Source organism: Drosophila hydei, unplaced genomic scaffold (genome assembly GCF_003285905.1).
Source record: "Drosophila hydei strain 15085-1641.00,03,60 unplaced genomic scaffold, DhydRS2 tig00008148-arrow-arrow-pilon, whole genome shotgun sequence".
NCBI classification, from domain to species: Eukaryota; Metazoa; Arthropoda; class Insecta; order Diptera; family Drosophilidae; genus Drosophila; species Drosophila hydei.
The window spans coordinates 543,017-558,590 of NW_022045852.1; the positions used below are offsets into that span (position 1 = coordinate 543,017).

At 42.2% G+C, this 15,574-nt stretch overlaps 2 protein-coding genes across 7 annotated transcripts in view; both read left to right on the plus strand.

Annotated features, from left to right (window-relative positions):
* Window positions 1–5,296, plus strand: part of LOC111594244 (MAGUK p55 subfamily member 5-A) — a 77,620-nt gene extending 72,324 nt beyond the window's left edge. For all 6 annotated transcript variants that reach the window (XM_030225888.1, XM_030225889.1, XM_030225891.1 and 3 more), the window contains 6 exons: window positions 1,534–1,774; window positions 2,310–3,600; window positions 3,668–3,864; window positions 4,339–4,470; window positions 4,529–4,710; window positions 4,861–5,296. In XM_030225888.1, the coding sequence (XP_030081748.1) occupies window positions 1,534–1,774; window positions 2,310–3,600; window positions 3,668–3,864; window positions 4,339–4,470; window positions 4,529–4,710; window positions 4,861–5,055 (2,238 nt within the window). In that variant the 3' untranslated portion in view covers window positions 5,056–5,296. The remainder of the gene's footprint in view (window positions 1–1,533; window positions 1,775–2,309; window positions 3,601–3,667; window positions 3,865–4,338; window positions 4,471–4,528; window positions 4,711–4,860) is intronic.
* A 1,922-nt stretch (window positions 5,297–7,218) lies between these two features.
* LOC111594250 (protein rhomboid) lies at window positions 7,219–15,195 on the plus strand. Its single transcript, XM_023307463.2, has 4 exons — window positions 7,219–7,786; window positions 13,090–13,451; window positions 13,516–13,858; window positions 13,918–15,195. The coding sequence occupies exons 1-4, from the start codon at window positions 7,538–7,540 to the stop codon at window positions 14,224–14,226; spliced, it is 1,263 nt and encodes a 420-aa protein (XP_023163231.1). The 5' UTR covers window positions 7,219–7,537; the 3' UTR covers window positions 14,227–15,195.
* The last annotated feature ends 379 nt before the right edge of the window (window positions 15,196–15,574 follow it).

Sequence of the window (15,574 nt, forward strand, 5' to 3'; positions counted from 1 at the left end):
CGATACAAACTACGGAAAATATTACAAAACTCAAAGGACTGGGATCAGGGTATCTCCTAGTCGGGCACCCCGACTAGAGCTTTCTTACTTGTTTTTATTTAGGTTTCTTGTTCAATGTCAAACTCGTTTTTTTTTTACCTTTTTATCGTATTTTTTATAGTCACGCCGACAGACTGAACTATCCGTTAAGCCCAGCCCCTCTCCTGCCCTCTTCGTCTCTGTCACTCGCTCTCTGTCTGCATGTGCTGTCTGTATTATATTTGCTGATGTTGTCGCTTCTTCTTCTTCTTCTTTTTCTTGTACGTCTCTCTTTGCGCTTCTCATGCGCTGCGGCAAGTTCACATTATGCAAGTTCAGCGAATTTGATTCTCGCTTTTATTTCTCTCGCTCTTTCTCTCTCTCTCTCCCTCTCTCTTTCTCTTAAGCTTTGTGTGAGCCGTCTTTTGTTGTTATTCAATTAAGTTTTTTTACTTTTCTTGCATTTGTTTCTTCTTGAAGACAAATGTGTGAGAAAATTGGCCACAAGGTCCCGGGTGAGATTTTGGCCAGCTTTGTTATCTGCGCCTCTCTTGCTCGCTCCCTCTCTCCATCTCTCTGTTTATCTGTTTTGGTCAAGTTTTGAAGCGGAACCCAGAAACTCAACTTAGACACGCGTCTGCTTGAAATTTATTATATGTATCTCATCGATATGGCTCACTTCTTCTGCTCTACACAAAAAGCTGTTATCAATACATTTATACATACAGACATTTATGTCAAATTGTTCAGTTAGGGAATATATGCAATATATAAGAAACTATTCTTATATATTGCATATATAGATAGACTTCTCAATAATATAATTATAAAATATGTTTATATTATTATTGTGCCAATTGCACGCTACGCACTTAACTTTGCTCAACAAACTCTTATTATAAAACCTAAACAAATTTAAGCACGGACTTTTATCTCTCTAGAATTTGGGCTTTTAACTGCTAAGTGCATGTTTGACAGTCTCTTTGGCGCATGCATTCCACAGTTTGACATGCAGTGGGGGGCGGAGTCGCATTGTTTGCCTGCTGACCCAGTGCTAAGCGAGCCAAGCACTTGCATGGCATCTCTAAGCATTTGCCACTGCCGCACGCATTACGCTCTCCATCCCCCTCGGCTGTGGGCACCCCTTGCCTAGGCAGAGTTTTCGCTCTTGTTGTAGTTTATAGTTTTTGGGGCAGTTGCGGCACATTACGCACAGCTTGTAGCAGGTGGCAAGAATTTGATGCATGTACGTACAATTTGCAGGGTATGCACACAGTCGTAACTCTTTGTGTTTTCCTTTTCATCAGACTTTACAAAGGCTGCTAATTCAATTAGCATAAAAACGGCGCTCGAAAGCGGATTAAGTACGCCAGCTGAAGCCTCAAAGTTCAACTGACCACAGCGAACCCTTCCTCACTCTCTCCCTCTCCCTCTCTCTCTCTTTCTCTTTCTCTTTCTCTCACTCTCGCTTGACGCCTCAATCTCACACGCACACTTTCACTCTGTCTCTTTTAGGAGCAATTGCGACGTCGACGTGAGGAGGAGGAGCGCATAGCCCAGCAGAATGAGTTCCTGCGCAACAGCTTGCGTGGCTCACGCAAGCTCAAGGCGCTGCAGGATACGGCCACGGCCACGCCCACGGCCGGCAAGGCGCTCGCCCAGCAGCAGCATGCGGCAGCAACAGCAACAATCGCTGGCGTTGAGAACGAGGCCTATCTGCCTGATGAGGACCTGCTGCCAGCGGAACACATCGATGGTAAGTGCCAACGCCTGAGTCGCTTATGATTAAATGTTGACAAGTAGCTGTCACTCAGTAAACAAAAGAAAGTAAGGCGAAAGATCTAATGTTAACCCATTGATCAGCATCGACTCGGCTACAGATACTCGGCTGCGACTGAACATCTGAATAAGCCTCGTTCTCAGTTCAAATTATTGATAGCTCACAAAGTGCTACATGAAAATAGATAATCGATTTTAATCGATTTTAAACTAATAACACTCTAAGATAATGAGACCCGTGAATTTCTAAAGATGTAGCTTCAAGATATCGAAATTAAATGAGACCGATTCTTAATAATACAATGTATATAGTGCAGTCGATTCTTGAGTAGGGGAATTGATTCTTCCTCATGCATGTATACCCTTAGGTTCCCATATAAAAGCAATTCATTTCATAAGATATAGTTTGAAGACATAGAAATTGAATTAGAAGACATGTGTTTTTGGTCATGTATAATCTTAGCATTAGGCATTAGATGCACCTAGCTAATTTGGCGAAACTCTGTTTGCAGGCTACGGGGAGCTCATCGCGGCGCTGACGCGCCTCCAGAGCCAGCTGGCAAAGAGCGGTCTCAGCAACCTAGCGGGAAGAGTTTCGGCGGCGCACAATGTGCTGGCCAGCGCCAGTGTGGCTCATGTGCTGGCCGCCAGGAGCGCTGTGCTGCAGCGCAGGCGACCTCGGGTGGCCGGGCCGGTGCATTCGGGTGCACTGGTCTTGCAGAAGGAGATTGTGGAGCTGCTGACGCAGTCGAATACAGCGACTGCCATTGAGCTGGGCAATCTGCTGACCAGCCACGAAATGGAGGGTTTACTGTTGGCGCACGACCGCATTGCCAGCCATACGGATGCATCTCCCTCGCCAATGCCCACGCCGACACCGACGCCATCGCAAACGCCGACAGCGACGGCCACCACGCTGAGTGGCCATAGCAGTCCCGTGGCTGGGGCTAAGGCAACGGCAACGTCGAGCAATAGAACGGCAATGGCTGTGCTGCCGCCAGTTGTGCCGCCAGTGGCCAGCTCGGTGGCGCAGCGTGGAGCTATGCCGCTGCCAGTGGCGGTAGCAGTGCGTGGCGAATCGCCTCCAGGCATGAGCGCCTGCTTCGGCACACTGAACGATCAGAACGACAACATACGCATCATACAGATCGAGAAATCGACCGAGCCGCTGGGCGCGACGGTGCGCAATGAGGGCGAGGCGGTGGTCATTGGTCGCATTGTGCGCGGCGGTGCCGCCGAGAAGTCGGGTCTACTGCACGAGGGCGATGAGATACTGGAGGTGAATGGCCAGGAGCTGCGCGGCAAGACGGTGAATGAGGTATGCGCCCTGTTGGGCGCCATGCAGGGCACGCTCACGTTTTTGATTGTGCCCGCTGGCAGTCCACCACCCGGTGGTGGCATCTGCAGCGGCCTAGGCATGCATCATGTGGGCGGGATGGCGCATCGTGATACGGCCGTGCTGCATGTGCGTGCACATTTCGATTATGATCCGGAGGATGATCTGTACATACCGTGCCGAGAGCTGGGCATTAGCTTCCAGAAGGGCGATGTGCTGCATGTGATATCCCGTGAGGATCCCAACTGGTGGCAGGCGTATCGCGAGGGCGAGGAGGATCAAACGCTGGCCGGCCTCATTCCTAGTCAGTCCTTCCAGCATCAGCGCGAGACCATGAAGCTAGCCATTGCCGAGGAGGCGGGTCTGGCGCGTTCTCGTGGCAAGGAGGGTGCTGCCAGCAAGGGTGCAACGCTCCTCTGTGCTCGCAAGGGCCGCAAGAAAAAGAAGAAGGCCAGCTCCGAGGCGGGGTAAGTCGACATGCTAGCTAAACTCTTATATTACACACGCTCTCAATGCATTCTTATGCCATCGCAGTTATCCGCTGTATGCGACAACTGCGCCCGACGAAACGGATCCCGAGGAGATACTCACCTACGAGGAGGTTGCGCTCTACTATCCCCGCGCCACCCACAAGCGCCCCATTGTCCTTATCGGCCCACCCAACATTGGCAGGCACGAGCTACGTCAGCGCTTGATGGCTGACTCCGAGCGTTTCTCGGCTGCAGTGCCACGTAAGTAGAAGATTACTCCTAGTTCCATTTTCCATTATCCCTGCGCGCTCTGCCCTGTCTCTCTCTATTTTGTCTGTCTTAATTACTCTTACTCTCTCTCGCAGTTTTCTATTTGCTTGAGGAGAAATTTAAACCAGCAGCCAAGGGTAAAGCAGTCGCAACTGATTCCCAGCGCATTGCTAGCGTTACCCTAACACTGAGTAAAGCACATCAGTTACATAGAGGATCTGTCGGAAGCATGGGTTTCCGCTTTTCGGCTGTATGCCTTTATTGTTTCTGGTACGCCTTTGCGGTCTGTAACATAAGTCGCATAGGATCTATCGAAAGAATGAGTCTATTTTCATTCCTCTCGTGTTACGCATGCGTCTTTGCTCAGTGCTGGCTTTTTACACCCAACTCCCTCAGTATCCTTGCACTACTGTGTCTTCATAACGATATCCATTTATTTCAACTACCTTTCTTACACATATGCAGACACGTCACGTGCCCGGCGCGAGGGCGAGGTGCCCGGCGTGGATTATCATTTCATCACGCGACAGGCCTTCGAGGCCGACATTTTGGCGCGTCGCTTTGTCGAGCATGGCGAGTACGAAAAAGCCTACTACGGTAAGTGTCACACGCCCAGCATATGGCAGATATATTCATGAAAGCTGTTCAATTACAGGCACGTCACTGGAGGCCATACGCACAGTCGTGGCCAGTGGTAAGATTTGTGTGCTGAACTTGCATCCGCAGAGCCTGAAGCTGCTGCGTGCCTCCGACCTGAAGCCCTATGTGGTGTTGGTGGCACCGCCTAGCCTCGACAAGCTGCGGCAGAAGAAGCTACGCAACGGCGAGCCTTTCAAGGTGTGTTATCGTTATCATTATCAGTATCGGTATCGTTATCATGAACTGAAAAATCATTGAGATCTAATCTTCGTAAACGTCATAGAACTTATCGATAAATCATAATCGAAAATTCACGTTATTTAACTCTACGTTATTACTGTTTGCCAGGAGGAGGAGCTGAAGGACATCATCGCCACCGCACGAGACATGGAGGCGCGCTGGGGTCATCTGTTCGATATGATCATTATCAACAACGATACGGAGCGGGCTTATCACCAACTGCTGGCCGAGATCAATTCGCTGGAGCGCGAACCTCAATGGGTGCCCGCTCAGTGGGTGCACAACAATCGCGACGAATCATAATATCCTCAGCTGCGACTGTTGCCCTAGATCCACAGTCAGATCAAGATCAAGATCCAGCCACAGGTTCAGCGCCAGTCAGCGTTTGCTTTGTAAATACGTTTCAATTCAGCCATGTGAAGGTGAAGCAGCTGTCGAGTCAGCAGATCAGCAGATCAGCAGATGAGCAGATCAGCGGGTCAACGGGTCAAATGATCCCTTCGCAATGTGTATTATCGGGCATAGAGTATCTGCACATACACATACAGCTATATATACATATATATATATATATATGTATAGTGTGCCCATTTAACTACTTATTTACTTTTGTACTTAACCCGCTCCCATATACTCTTATTATTTATGAATGTGTGTGTATGTGTATTGTTTGTTGCAAATACATGTGAAGCATTGCGAAATGAAACAACATGTTTTCAAGCATTCCAATTATTAAATTTATCTATATATATTATACTTTTTTTTTTTACTTTAACTTTATGTATGTTCACAAAAAATTGTTATTCAATTGTAATATTGAAAACCCATATTTTTTTTATATATTTTCCTTTATGTATTTTCATTTATAAGAAATATTTGTTGAGCACTTCCTTAATTTCAAGGGCAAATTGAAATTGTAAAAAAGCAAAATATAAGAGTTTCAGTTGTAACGGGGGCCAGTCTGTACTCTAGTTCGAATTCGAAATCGAATTCCAGCTCCTACTCAAGATCTTCATTCATTAACAGAACAAAAACAAAGATCCCTGCTAAGTGCGCGAAAGGGAGAGAGCGAGAGGTAGAGAATGGAAGTGCGAAGGGCAGAAACAAGCAAATGTTACAATTACGTAATCTATTTACTTTATTTAAATATATATACATATATTAATATATGTATGCGTATAAATATACACATAAATTATATGCAAAAAAAAAACAATTAATTTTTAATAACAAGCTACAAGAGAGCAGCAAATGAAGCGAACGATAGAAAGAGATAGTAATAGATAACAACAACAACAAAATCAACAAGAATAGCAACAACAACAAAGAAAGGAAGCAGAACGTCATTGCCAAATAAACAAAAGCAAAATAATAAATATATTAACAAATACCAAGTATGATTATAAAAACATAAACAAAAACAAAAAACATTCCGCCAGCAAGCAAAAATAGTATGAAATACAAAATGAAATAGAATCTTATATAGGCACTGTAAAAAATAAATATAAAAATTAAAAATTAAAAAAAAAATTGAATAAACAATTGAAGAAATAACTAGGCAATAGGCTAAGCGAAACGCAGAATGGAATAAACAAACATGCAAAACAAAACAAAAATGAAAAGATAAAAAATAAAATAAATGTTGTAATTAATTATTTAAAATGCGAATAGAAAATTGCAAGAATATAATAACAAAATGACGAAGCAAAACTGAAAGTCTAAAACGAATTAGTTGCAAATTTTAGACATGAATATATATATATATATATAAATATATATATATATATATATATATATATATATATATATATATATATATATATATATATATATATATATATATATATATATATATATATATAATACATTTATAACAAATTTGTTGAATGTGCAACAATTTTATTAAGGATATGCTAAAACAAAAAAAAAAACAACAAAAACGGCGTCAAGTAAATAAATTAGCTAACTATGTTACACAATGTTGAACACTTCAAAGATTCTAAAACACGGCAAAGAAAAACAAACAAACAACAACAAAAAACGAAAAGTATATAAATATAACATTTTTTTTTGTGTAGTCAGCAAGGTATAAAACAAAAATGTGTGTGCAGTAAATTTGTTTAAGTTTTTATTTATACGTATTGAAAAAACAAAAATCCAATAAATATGAAAACTAATTAATAACACTATCAATTTAGTACATTTGATGTATGAACGAGAGCAAACAGAGAAATAAATAAAATATCATATTTAAATTTCAGTTTATTTGGCGGCATAGCGTTGCCAGAAGTTGCACTCGCAGCGCACAATTGGAACAATGGCGGCTAACAGAAGTGCTTGGCACTTAACAGAGTTTACGCTAGCAGTGTGACCATCGTGCGCAACAGCGCATTGTGAGTTAACATACAGTCTTGCAGCACAAAGTTCAATTGCTTGCCTCTCTCTCATTTTATTTCGACTAAGCGAACTGTTCGGGCGCGTTGGCTGAGAGCGTTCGTTAGCGTTGCTTGGCAATTCTTTAATTTTTTTTTTGCGCTTTTGCTAATTGTGTGATATCAAACTGTATTTTGTTTCCGCCAGTGTGAGCGTGCCTGACTATTTTTTATGGTCAAAAAATAATCTTACCACAAGCATGTGTCGAAGTACAAATTTTTGCTAACTGAATTAAAACCGGTTGTGTACCCTCAACATTGAAGTAGCTTAAGAGCGGCAGCAAATAACAATAAACAAATCAACGCAGTGTTTTTAGTCATCCACCGCTTGCCCACCGTGAAATAAAGAGAGAATGCCTGTTAAGTCAGTGGCCCGCCAGCAGAGCCAGACGCCCGCTCAGCAGCTGCAGCAGCAGCACCAGCGGGATGTGGAAAATGGCCTCTATCCGAATATACCGCCCGAGCGGCGATCGCCGACACGTCCAGTGCGGCCGCCAACGATGCGTCAGGACACCATCGATATGGAGGAGATACCTCTCAATAACTCCAATTCACAGCAAGAGCCAGATGAGCGTCAAAAAATGCGACAATTATTCGACAAGGTAAGCAAAATTCTCAGTCGAAAAAAATAAAAAATGGAATGAATTCCCTCGTCGCTCTCTATCTCGCTCTGCCGGTGCCGCTCAGAGAGTATGCATGAATGAATTTCCTTGTTTTTTTTGAGACGTCCGTCTCTACGCGCTCCCTTCGCCGTGGTGAAAGTTTGTCTGAGCTGCGCGTGTCGAACCAGCCAACTGGGTGAATCATCACCAGTCACCCGTTACTTCTCACCCCAATCACATCAGATTGTTGCTTCGTATATGTGAGTGCATTGCTTATTGTCACGCCTTACATATATGTATATGCATTCACATGCATAAACACATACTTATGCATACATGCTGCTGAAACTGTTGGTGCCAATGCCGCTGCGACTGCGCGTCTTTTGCATTCCGTGGAAGAGCGAGCTTATCAATGTCACGTCTCCCAGTCTGGCAAACAGAGCATTCACTTAATTTCGCACTTTTGCTCAATTCGCCTTAAAAATAAACTATTTGCTCTTCTTTGCTGGCTTTTGCAACAACAACTGCTAACTGAGAACCAGTGAGAACGTCTTATCGCTAACAAATATCAACCGGTTCGATGGCTACCTATACACACGCATACACATACGTTCTTATACATTAACATGTGTTTCCATGTATGTGTTTATTTATGGGTAGGTTTAGTAGGAAACATTACAAAATTCTTAAGTGCCGCTCCCCACGCCACCCTTTGAGAATGGGTCTTCAGGTTGTAATATCGGGAGCAACCGTGCAGTCGATCTATAGTAAGAGTTAGTGACCTGAAATCTTGGCTAAGGTCGCACTTTAACATATCTGTTCGTGCTTTCATTCAATCAATTGAAGGCATTCTTAGAGAGCTCGAGTCACCAATACTTGTATTTATTCATATATTATAAATTTAGCGAAATTTCAAATACATATGCAACATACCAAAGAGATTGAACTTTGTACTACATGTTTACCATGTGCTATGTACATTTGATAGAAGTTGTTCATTGTGTGATTTGTCAACTGTCAACAATTTTAGTTTATTGCAATATGTTCTGGGTATATTCTAGTCGGGCACCCCGATTAGAATGCTCTCAACTTGCTTGGTTTTGTTCTTTGCGGTGTTTGTGTTACGGTTTCTGTTGAACAACATTCCATGCTGTTAGTTGGCTTCGAGTGCAATTGTCCCTTTCTCTCCAGCATTCAGCATTCAGCATTCGCTCACCCTGTCTCCCTCTCTCGCTCCCTTTCTTTCTTTCCCCCATTCGTTCATTGGCCTCTAACAACGAAAACAAAAAGAGCAACACGTAAATCGCATTTCATCAGTTTTGCCTTAACCCGTTTGCGATGATTCTTCGTGTCTTTCTTTGCTATTGCTTCTAGTTCGTGAACAGAATCCATTCGTTAGTATCTGGTATGTATTTAGCATGGCATCTCAATTAGCATCGGCATGATGGTTGCTTTTGTTTTGTTTCGTTTTCTTCTCTCTCTCTCTCTCTCTCTTTCTCTCTCTCTCTCTCTCTCTCTCTCTCTCTCTCTCTCTCTTTCTCTCTCTCCCTCTCTCTCTCTCTCTTTCTGTCAATTTTTTATTTTGTGAAAAAAACCTACTTCGCATAACCCAATTCAATAGCAAAACACCTGTATGTGCTATCTTATCTTTTTGGTTCGAGTAATTCCACGACTGAAAACCCCAAGCAACCAAACGCCAAACAATTCAATGCCATTTTCTAATACACACACACATAACACATACACATGCACATGCACATGCATTACATTATGAGCATACATCCATAGGACATGGATGCATGCATGACTAACAGATTGACAGAGGCAAACTGGAATTAGTGACTCAATAACTGTGAACTTTTTTATTAATAATTAGTTTTTTCTTACCTCCTCTCGTTTTTGCTTGCCTTGATTGTAATCTATAAATATATAAACTTTCTATATATATAGAAATATATATATATATATAGATATATATCAATTGGCATGTGTTTGTACATATTTTAACTCTAACTGTTTATTGTGGACGCCATACACACAACATTTACTCATAAATTTATAAATAATAGTTTTGCGGCTTTTATTGCCACAAATAAAACAAATAAAAATTCTTAGTATAAAACGAACCAAAACTTGCTTATCCAGCTAATGAAAGCTAATATAAAAGTTTAAGGTATGGCTTATCGATCGAACCTGAAGAGGCTGTAGACGATCATACTTGAATAGCTTCAACTTCAATAGGGAAACTAGATCGTTTTTTCAAGAATTGGGTATCTCCATGAAGTAATAAGTTCACTTTGAGTCGTATTTGAGTTGTGAACTATAAGCGTTCATTTAGTTCACCAGTTCACAGTTAGTGCAGCTGAAGACCGATTTTTGCTTAGGTATTCACTGGAGTGAACTCCGAGTGAACCGCTCAAGAGAACGTAATCCTCATGACAGCAAATCAACTAAAAAGAGAATATCGCTAAACTATTTTGCTAACTGATCTGTGGTTCTTCAGAACGTCACAAGAAAAGGCCACAAATGCAGCATTAACATTGTACTCAACTAATAGACCCCTTTTCACATCGGAATAGAGCTGTTCAATGCGTAACTGCCTAATGAGCAATGAAAATGCACTTTATATAGACATCAGAGACTCGAAGTGACTTGAGCTAATAGCACAGACCACAGGGCAGAGTAGCCAAGTGTATCAGACTCTACGTTTGCCAGAAGGACGACGAAGTATTACTGTCAGACGCCATTGCTCTGTTCTTGGGAAACAAAGTGATTGGGAATATCTCCAACATATCAAATGGCGTTGGGCCCGTTCAGCTGAATCAGTTGGGAAAACGTAATAGCTAAACTTGTTCACATATCAGCTGTCATAATACACCATATGCCGTTTTTATACTGTATAACATTTAGCGAAAAAGGCAACTTACACTTAACGTAAACTACGAAGGGGATTAATGTCGGTCAGTCTGTCAGTCCGTCGTCTGTCTGTCTGTTTGCACAAGTGTTTGCCAGTCTAGTGTTTGCTGTTTGCTGATTGTTGTTTGCTACAGCCCCGATTCGATTGCAGCTTTGATGCATTTGTCGAATTATTCGAATCGATTTGGGCATCTCATTGGCTAACCGGCCATTTGTGGCACCTTGTTTTGGCCGCATTTGGGTCTTGATTTGTTGCATCAGTTGCGTGCAGCATTTGTGGCAGTCACACAAACAAGTTTCACCTTTTGTTTGGAATTTGGTGTTTTTTATTTGAAATTTGGAATATGGAAAGTGGGTGGAAAAAACAGACTACGGAAACGATTTGGGAATCAGAATCGAAATCTTAGCCATTGATAGGCATTATGGCATTGTCATTATGGCATTATGGTATGCGGCATGCCGACCCTCAGGCTGAGTTTCAGTCATCCTTGACCTCCACAAAATGATCGTCGTCGCCGTCGTCGGCGGGCAGATCGAAGTAGAGCTCTTTAGCTTTCGGTGCGGCTCGATTCTTCAATTGCAGTCGATGGGACTCCTCCTCGTCGGTTAGCTGCACTGCATCCTGCCAATTGTCCAGCACAAGCTTCTTTCTCGATCTCTTGTTGGCCCCATTTGCCGAATGTCTGCTGCGGCGCCGTTGGTGCTGCTGCTGCTTTCGCGTCTCTCGGTTACGCAACGTCGGTGAGCCCTGCGTCAGTTGCCTGGGTATGACGTTCGCTCCAATGAAGAGTCCTGCCAGGACCGTATATATGCCTATGATGGTGCCAACGCCCGAAGACTCCTGCAGCGCGTTCTCGTCATCGTCGTGGTAGTCGCAGTTGCACTGGTCGTCCTCCTGGTCCAACCACCAACCCATCATATTCTTGCTAATCTGCCACAACTGCGTCATTTTGCAACGGAAATTTTCGACTTAAAATTGGAGCTATGGGATCTATGGAAGCTATAGCCACTTGCGATAGATAACAATTTAGAACTCGCAAGAATGCGCCGATCCCTTAACCCACGCGGAGCTTATTCTGCTTCCTGCTGCTGGCCAAATGAAGCACAGAGCTCACGACTCAGCTACAATGATGCTTTGCTTTTTATTCCGAGATATTTTCCTTACAATTTGAGTGACTTTCACCAGATGGAACTGACATAATTCCCGTAATACCCCCAAAGTTACTCAGCCTCGCCTACTATTCAGAAATCGAAATAATGTAAATTATAAATGTGGATTACTGGAGAGATACTTGGTACACGATATGATATATGCGTGGACATGTTATTTTAGGCCAGTCCTTAGAGGAAGTCTTCAGTAACCTAATTGTCGATTTAATTGTGGTCCCCGAGTGGACGTGGACGTGGCCATGTCTGTAAAGGATGTTTTTCGTGGCAAATGTTTGGGCTGTAGCTCTACAATTGTGGGAGGTACAGTCTTGCCCGATGTGCCCAGCTCCCAATAGGCATAGATCTATCCACTATATCTTTGTCAATAGGTACCCACGACCTATGACGACTATATATTCAAGTCAAGTTGTATTCACACGGACAGACGGACTTACCGAGGGAGAGCAGGACGGAAATTGCACAAAATCAATATACTCTTTCACTTCATATACTAAGAGGTATATATACTACTGGTATATCTTGTAGGGATCGCCCGACTAGGAGATACCCTGAACCCAGCATGGAGCTAAAATTCTAATCATTCTACGCCTCCATAGCATTCATAACAAACAAGGCACCTACACACACATACACACGCACACACACATCAGCCAGCACGACGCTTAAAAATCCAAATTAAGTAAAAACGATTAGCTCGCACTATCGGACATAGCTTTTGATATGACTCAGTGCGCCCTCCAAATCAATGAAGTATATGCTTCGGGTGGTCTTCTAATACTCTTGCTGCCGCCTGTCACTAAACCAATATTGCCTGAAACCCTATTTGTAATGGCTTCAGGGTATAAAAATAAGCTTAAATTTTCCATTGCAAACCATTGCAACCGACTACTAGATACTCTTTTACAGTTCAACAGCTGAGCTCATAAACAGTCCGAAAATATTTTGAATCAATCTTCATTGGCGCTCAGTAGAGCACTAGATTAAAGCTGGAAATAGATTTTCCTGAATTACCATACCAACCTAAAATATTGATAGACATTGTAAGAAATCAATATGCTCTTGCATATTTGAAATTCTTTATATTGGCAGCAGGAAATCCGTGAAAAAAGTGAAATAAATATTGGGGCGAGATATAAATAAAAATCGTATTTGACATATATATAGATAACATATGGAGCGACATGCTTAATATGAATTGAATATCTTCTGAATTGCAGCATGACGCGGATCGAGATGGCCTTATCGAAATACACGAGCTGAAGGATCTAATTTCGACTGGCTGCTGCCACGATATACCCCCCTACATTGCCGAGCAGATATTGCACCGCAGTGATGTGGATAACAATGGACATCTGGACTTTGAGGAGTTCTATAGCATGTCGCTGCGCCACAAGTTTATGATACGCAATATGCTCACCAGGTATTGTCGGTATGTGGTGCCGCCGCCGCGGCCGCTGGAGGGCGACGAGCCTGATGGTGCGTACGAGAAACAAATGTCCATCTGTCCGCCGCCGCTGACTATGGTCATTTTCTCCATCATTGAGATCATCATGTTTCTGGTGGATGTCATTTACTTTCAGTAAGTTCATTGTGTTCAATTCTTCGTCTTTGTTTTGCTGATGACTCTGTATTTGCGCCAACAGGGACGATCCGAACCACAACCAGCGCCTGGGCGAGAGCACCAATGGACCAGCGGCGACGCTCTGCATTTACAATCCGTACAAGCGTTACGAATCGTGGCGCTTTCTCAGCTACATGTTTGTGCACGTGGGCATCATGCACCTCATGATGAACCTGATCATACAAATCTTCCTTGGCATTGCTCTGGAGTTGGTGCATCACTGGTGGCGAGTAGCGCTCGTCTACTTGGCTGGCGTACTAGCCGGATCTATGGGTACCTCGCTGACCAGCCCACGTATCTTTCTGGCAGGCGCCTCGGGCGGAGTGTATGCATTGATCACTGCGCACATTGCCACGATCATTATGGTGAGTTTCAAGAATGTACCAAAGACAAACTTCGTTTAACAGTAATTTTTCATCTACAGAACTACACGGAAATGGAGTACGCCATTGTGCAACTGCTTTTATTCCTTGTGTTTTGCTTCACCGATCTGGGCACGTCAGTATACCGTCATTTAACTGATCAGCATGACCAAATAGGGTATATTGCGCATTTGTCTGGAGCCTTGGCTGGCCTTCTTGTAGGCATCGGAGTGCTGCGAAACCTGGAGGTGCGTCGCTGGGAACGGATACTTTGGTGGATAGCTGTCATCTTCTACTTTGCCCTCATGACCACCGGCATCATTGTGCACATCTTTGTGCCCGACTACTTTCCCAAGGCCGAAATCAACTGAGATGTGCAGCAATGACAAATTAACTTTAAGTCACGCAGCCGTAGCCTTAGCCTTAGTCTCAGGTTGTCCATGTACATGTCCAAAGTGCACTTGATTTTTATCTTGATCTAGGCCATCCCTTAGCTTGAGTACATGTAGTTCGATAAGCTTCAAACCATGCTATTACTATTAACTTATTTCGTAACGAGTGTCGAGCGTCTCTACCTTTATAAACTTATTTTATTGATTACCAATAACACTTTGCCACCCCAATGTATTTACTCTCATGTCACCTGATTACATAAGAAATCGTCTATACGGACACACACACACATGTACTACTTATACTTATCTTTTATTCATATATATATTTATATATATAAATAGTTAAGCAGAATGCTATTCGCTTTCCTCCTCTTCGAATTGAAAACCAACTCCATTTGCTCTGGACCTGACACTATACCCTAAGTGGGAACCAAAATACAAATCCTTGCGCCTTTTGTAAATACAAATATTGCTTTCTATATTATAAGCAACATACACTGTGCGCTTAGAAGCAAGAGAAAAGTATTTAAAACAAATCAATGCAAAGAGGAAGTCGCTTATCTCCATTTGCTAGGGTATTTTGTTCGTTGTACTCATTTTACACAACTTTCTGAATAAAAAGAATATATGTTCTGTTCCATGTTTAATATACGTCTATATTACCCTACAAACTTATTTATTTTTGTATCATTTATATTACATTTGCGTACTATGCTGGCCTTTTACTTACGCACAACGCTATCTAAACATGTAAAAGTATTTTTATCCAGTTGGAAAGCACAGTAGTGCGTCTTGCAAGACATTAGCATCATAAATAAAGTCAAGTCATTCTTCACTGCGATTATTACAAAATATTTACACAGAATGCACAGAATTACGCGACTCTGCAATTAAATATATACTAGATTTAGATATATTTGTATGTTTTTGATATATATATATATACAGAAAAAATAAAGATTAATTTTTTACAAAAGCAAACGCATTAATTTTTTGATAGATTTTTTTTGATTTATGTATTTAACGTTTGTTCATAAAAACGTTTCTGTTGTGAAAACAATATATACATATAAAATATATATATACATATATCATATATGTGTCTATAACTTAAAATACTCTGGGTTTTGCGCCACAAGGTATTGTGTAGCGTGTGATGGTGAAATTGAGACTCAGTCTATTTTCTCTCAAAGAACAACCGGGCGGCAGATACGTTATAAACGTAACGGTACTCACCCATATCCCATTACACCCTGAAGACTACATACTATATATAGAATATGTAGAAATCATACATATATATACATATATATATATATAAAGT

Bases quoted from the DNA above. Each gene is read 5' to 3' on its own strand.
- LOC111594250 (XM_023307463.2), top strand. From the start codon at position 7,538: ATGCCTGTTAAGTCAGTGGCCCGCCAGCAGAGCCAGACGCCCGCTCAG. The intron at 7,787-13,089 runs GTAAGCAAAATT...TCTGAATTGCAG, and splicing joins TGCGACAATTATTCGACAAG to CATGACGCGGATCGAGATGG. The intron at 13,859-13,917 runs GTGAGTTTCAAG...TTTCATCTACAG, and splicing joins ACATTGCCACGATCATTATG to AACTACACGGAAATGGAGTA.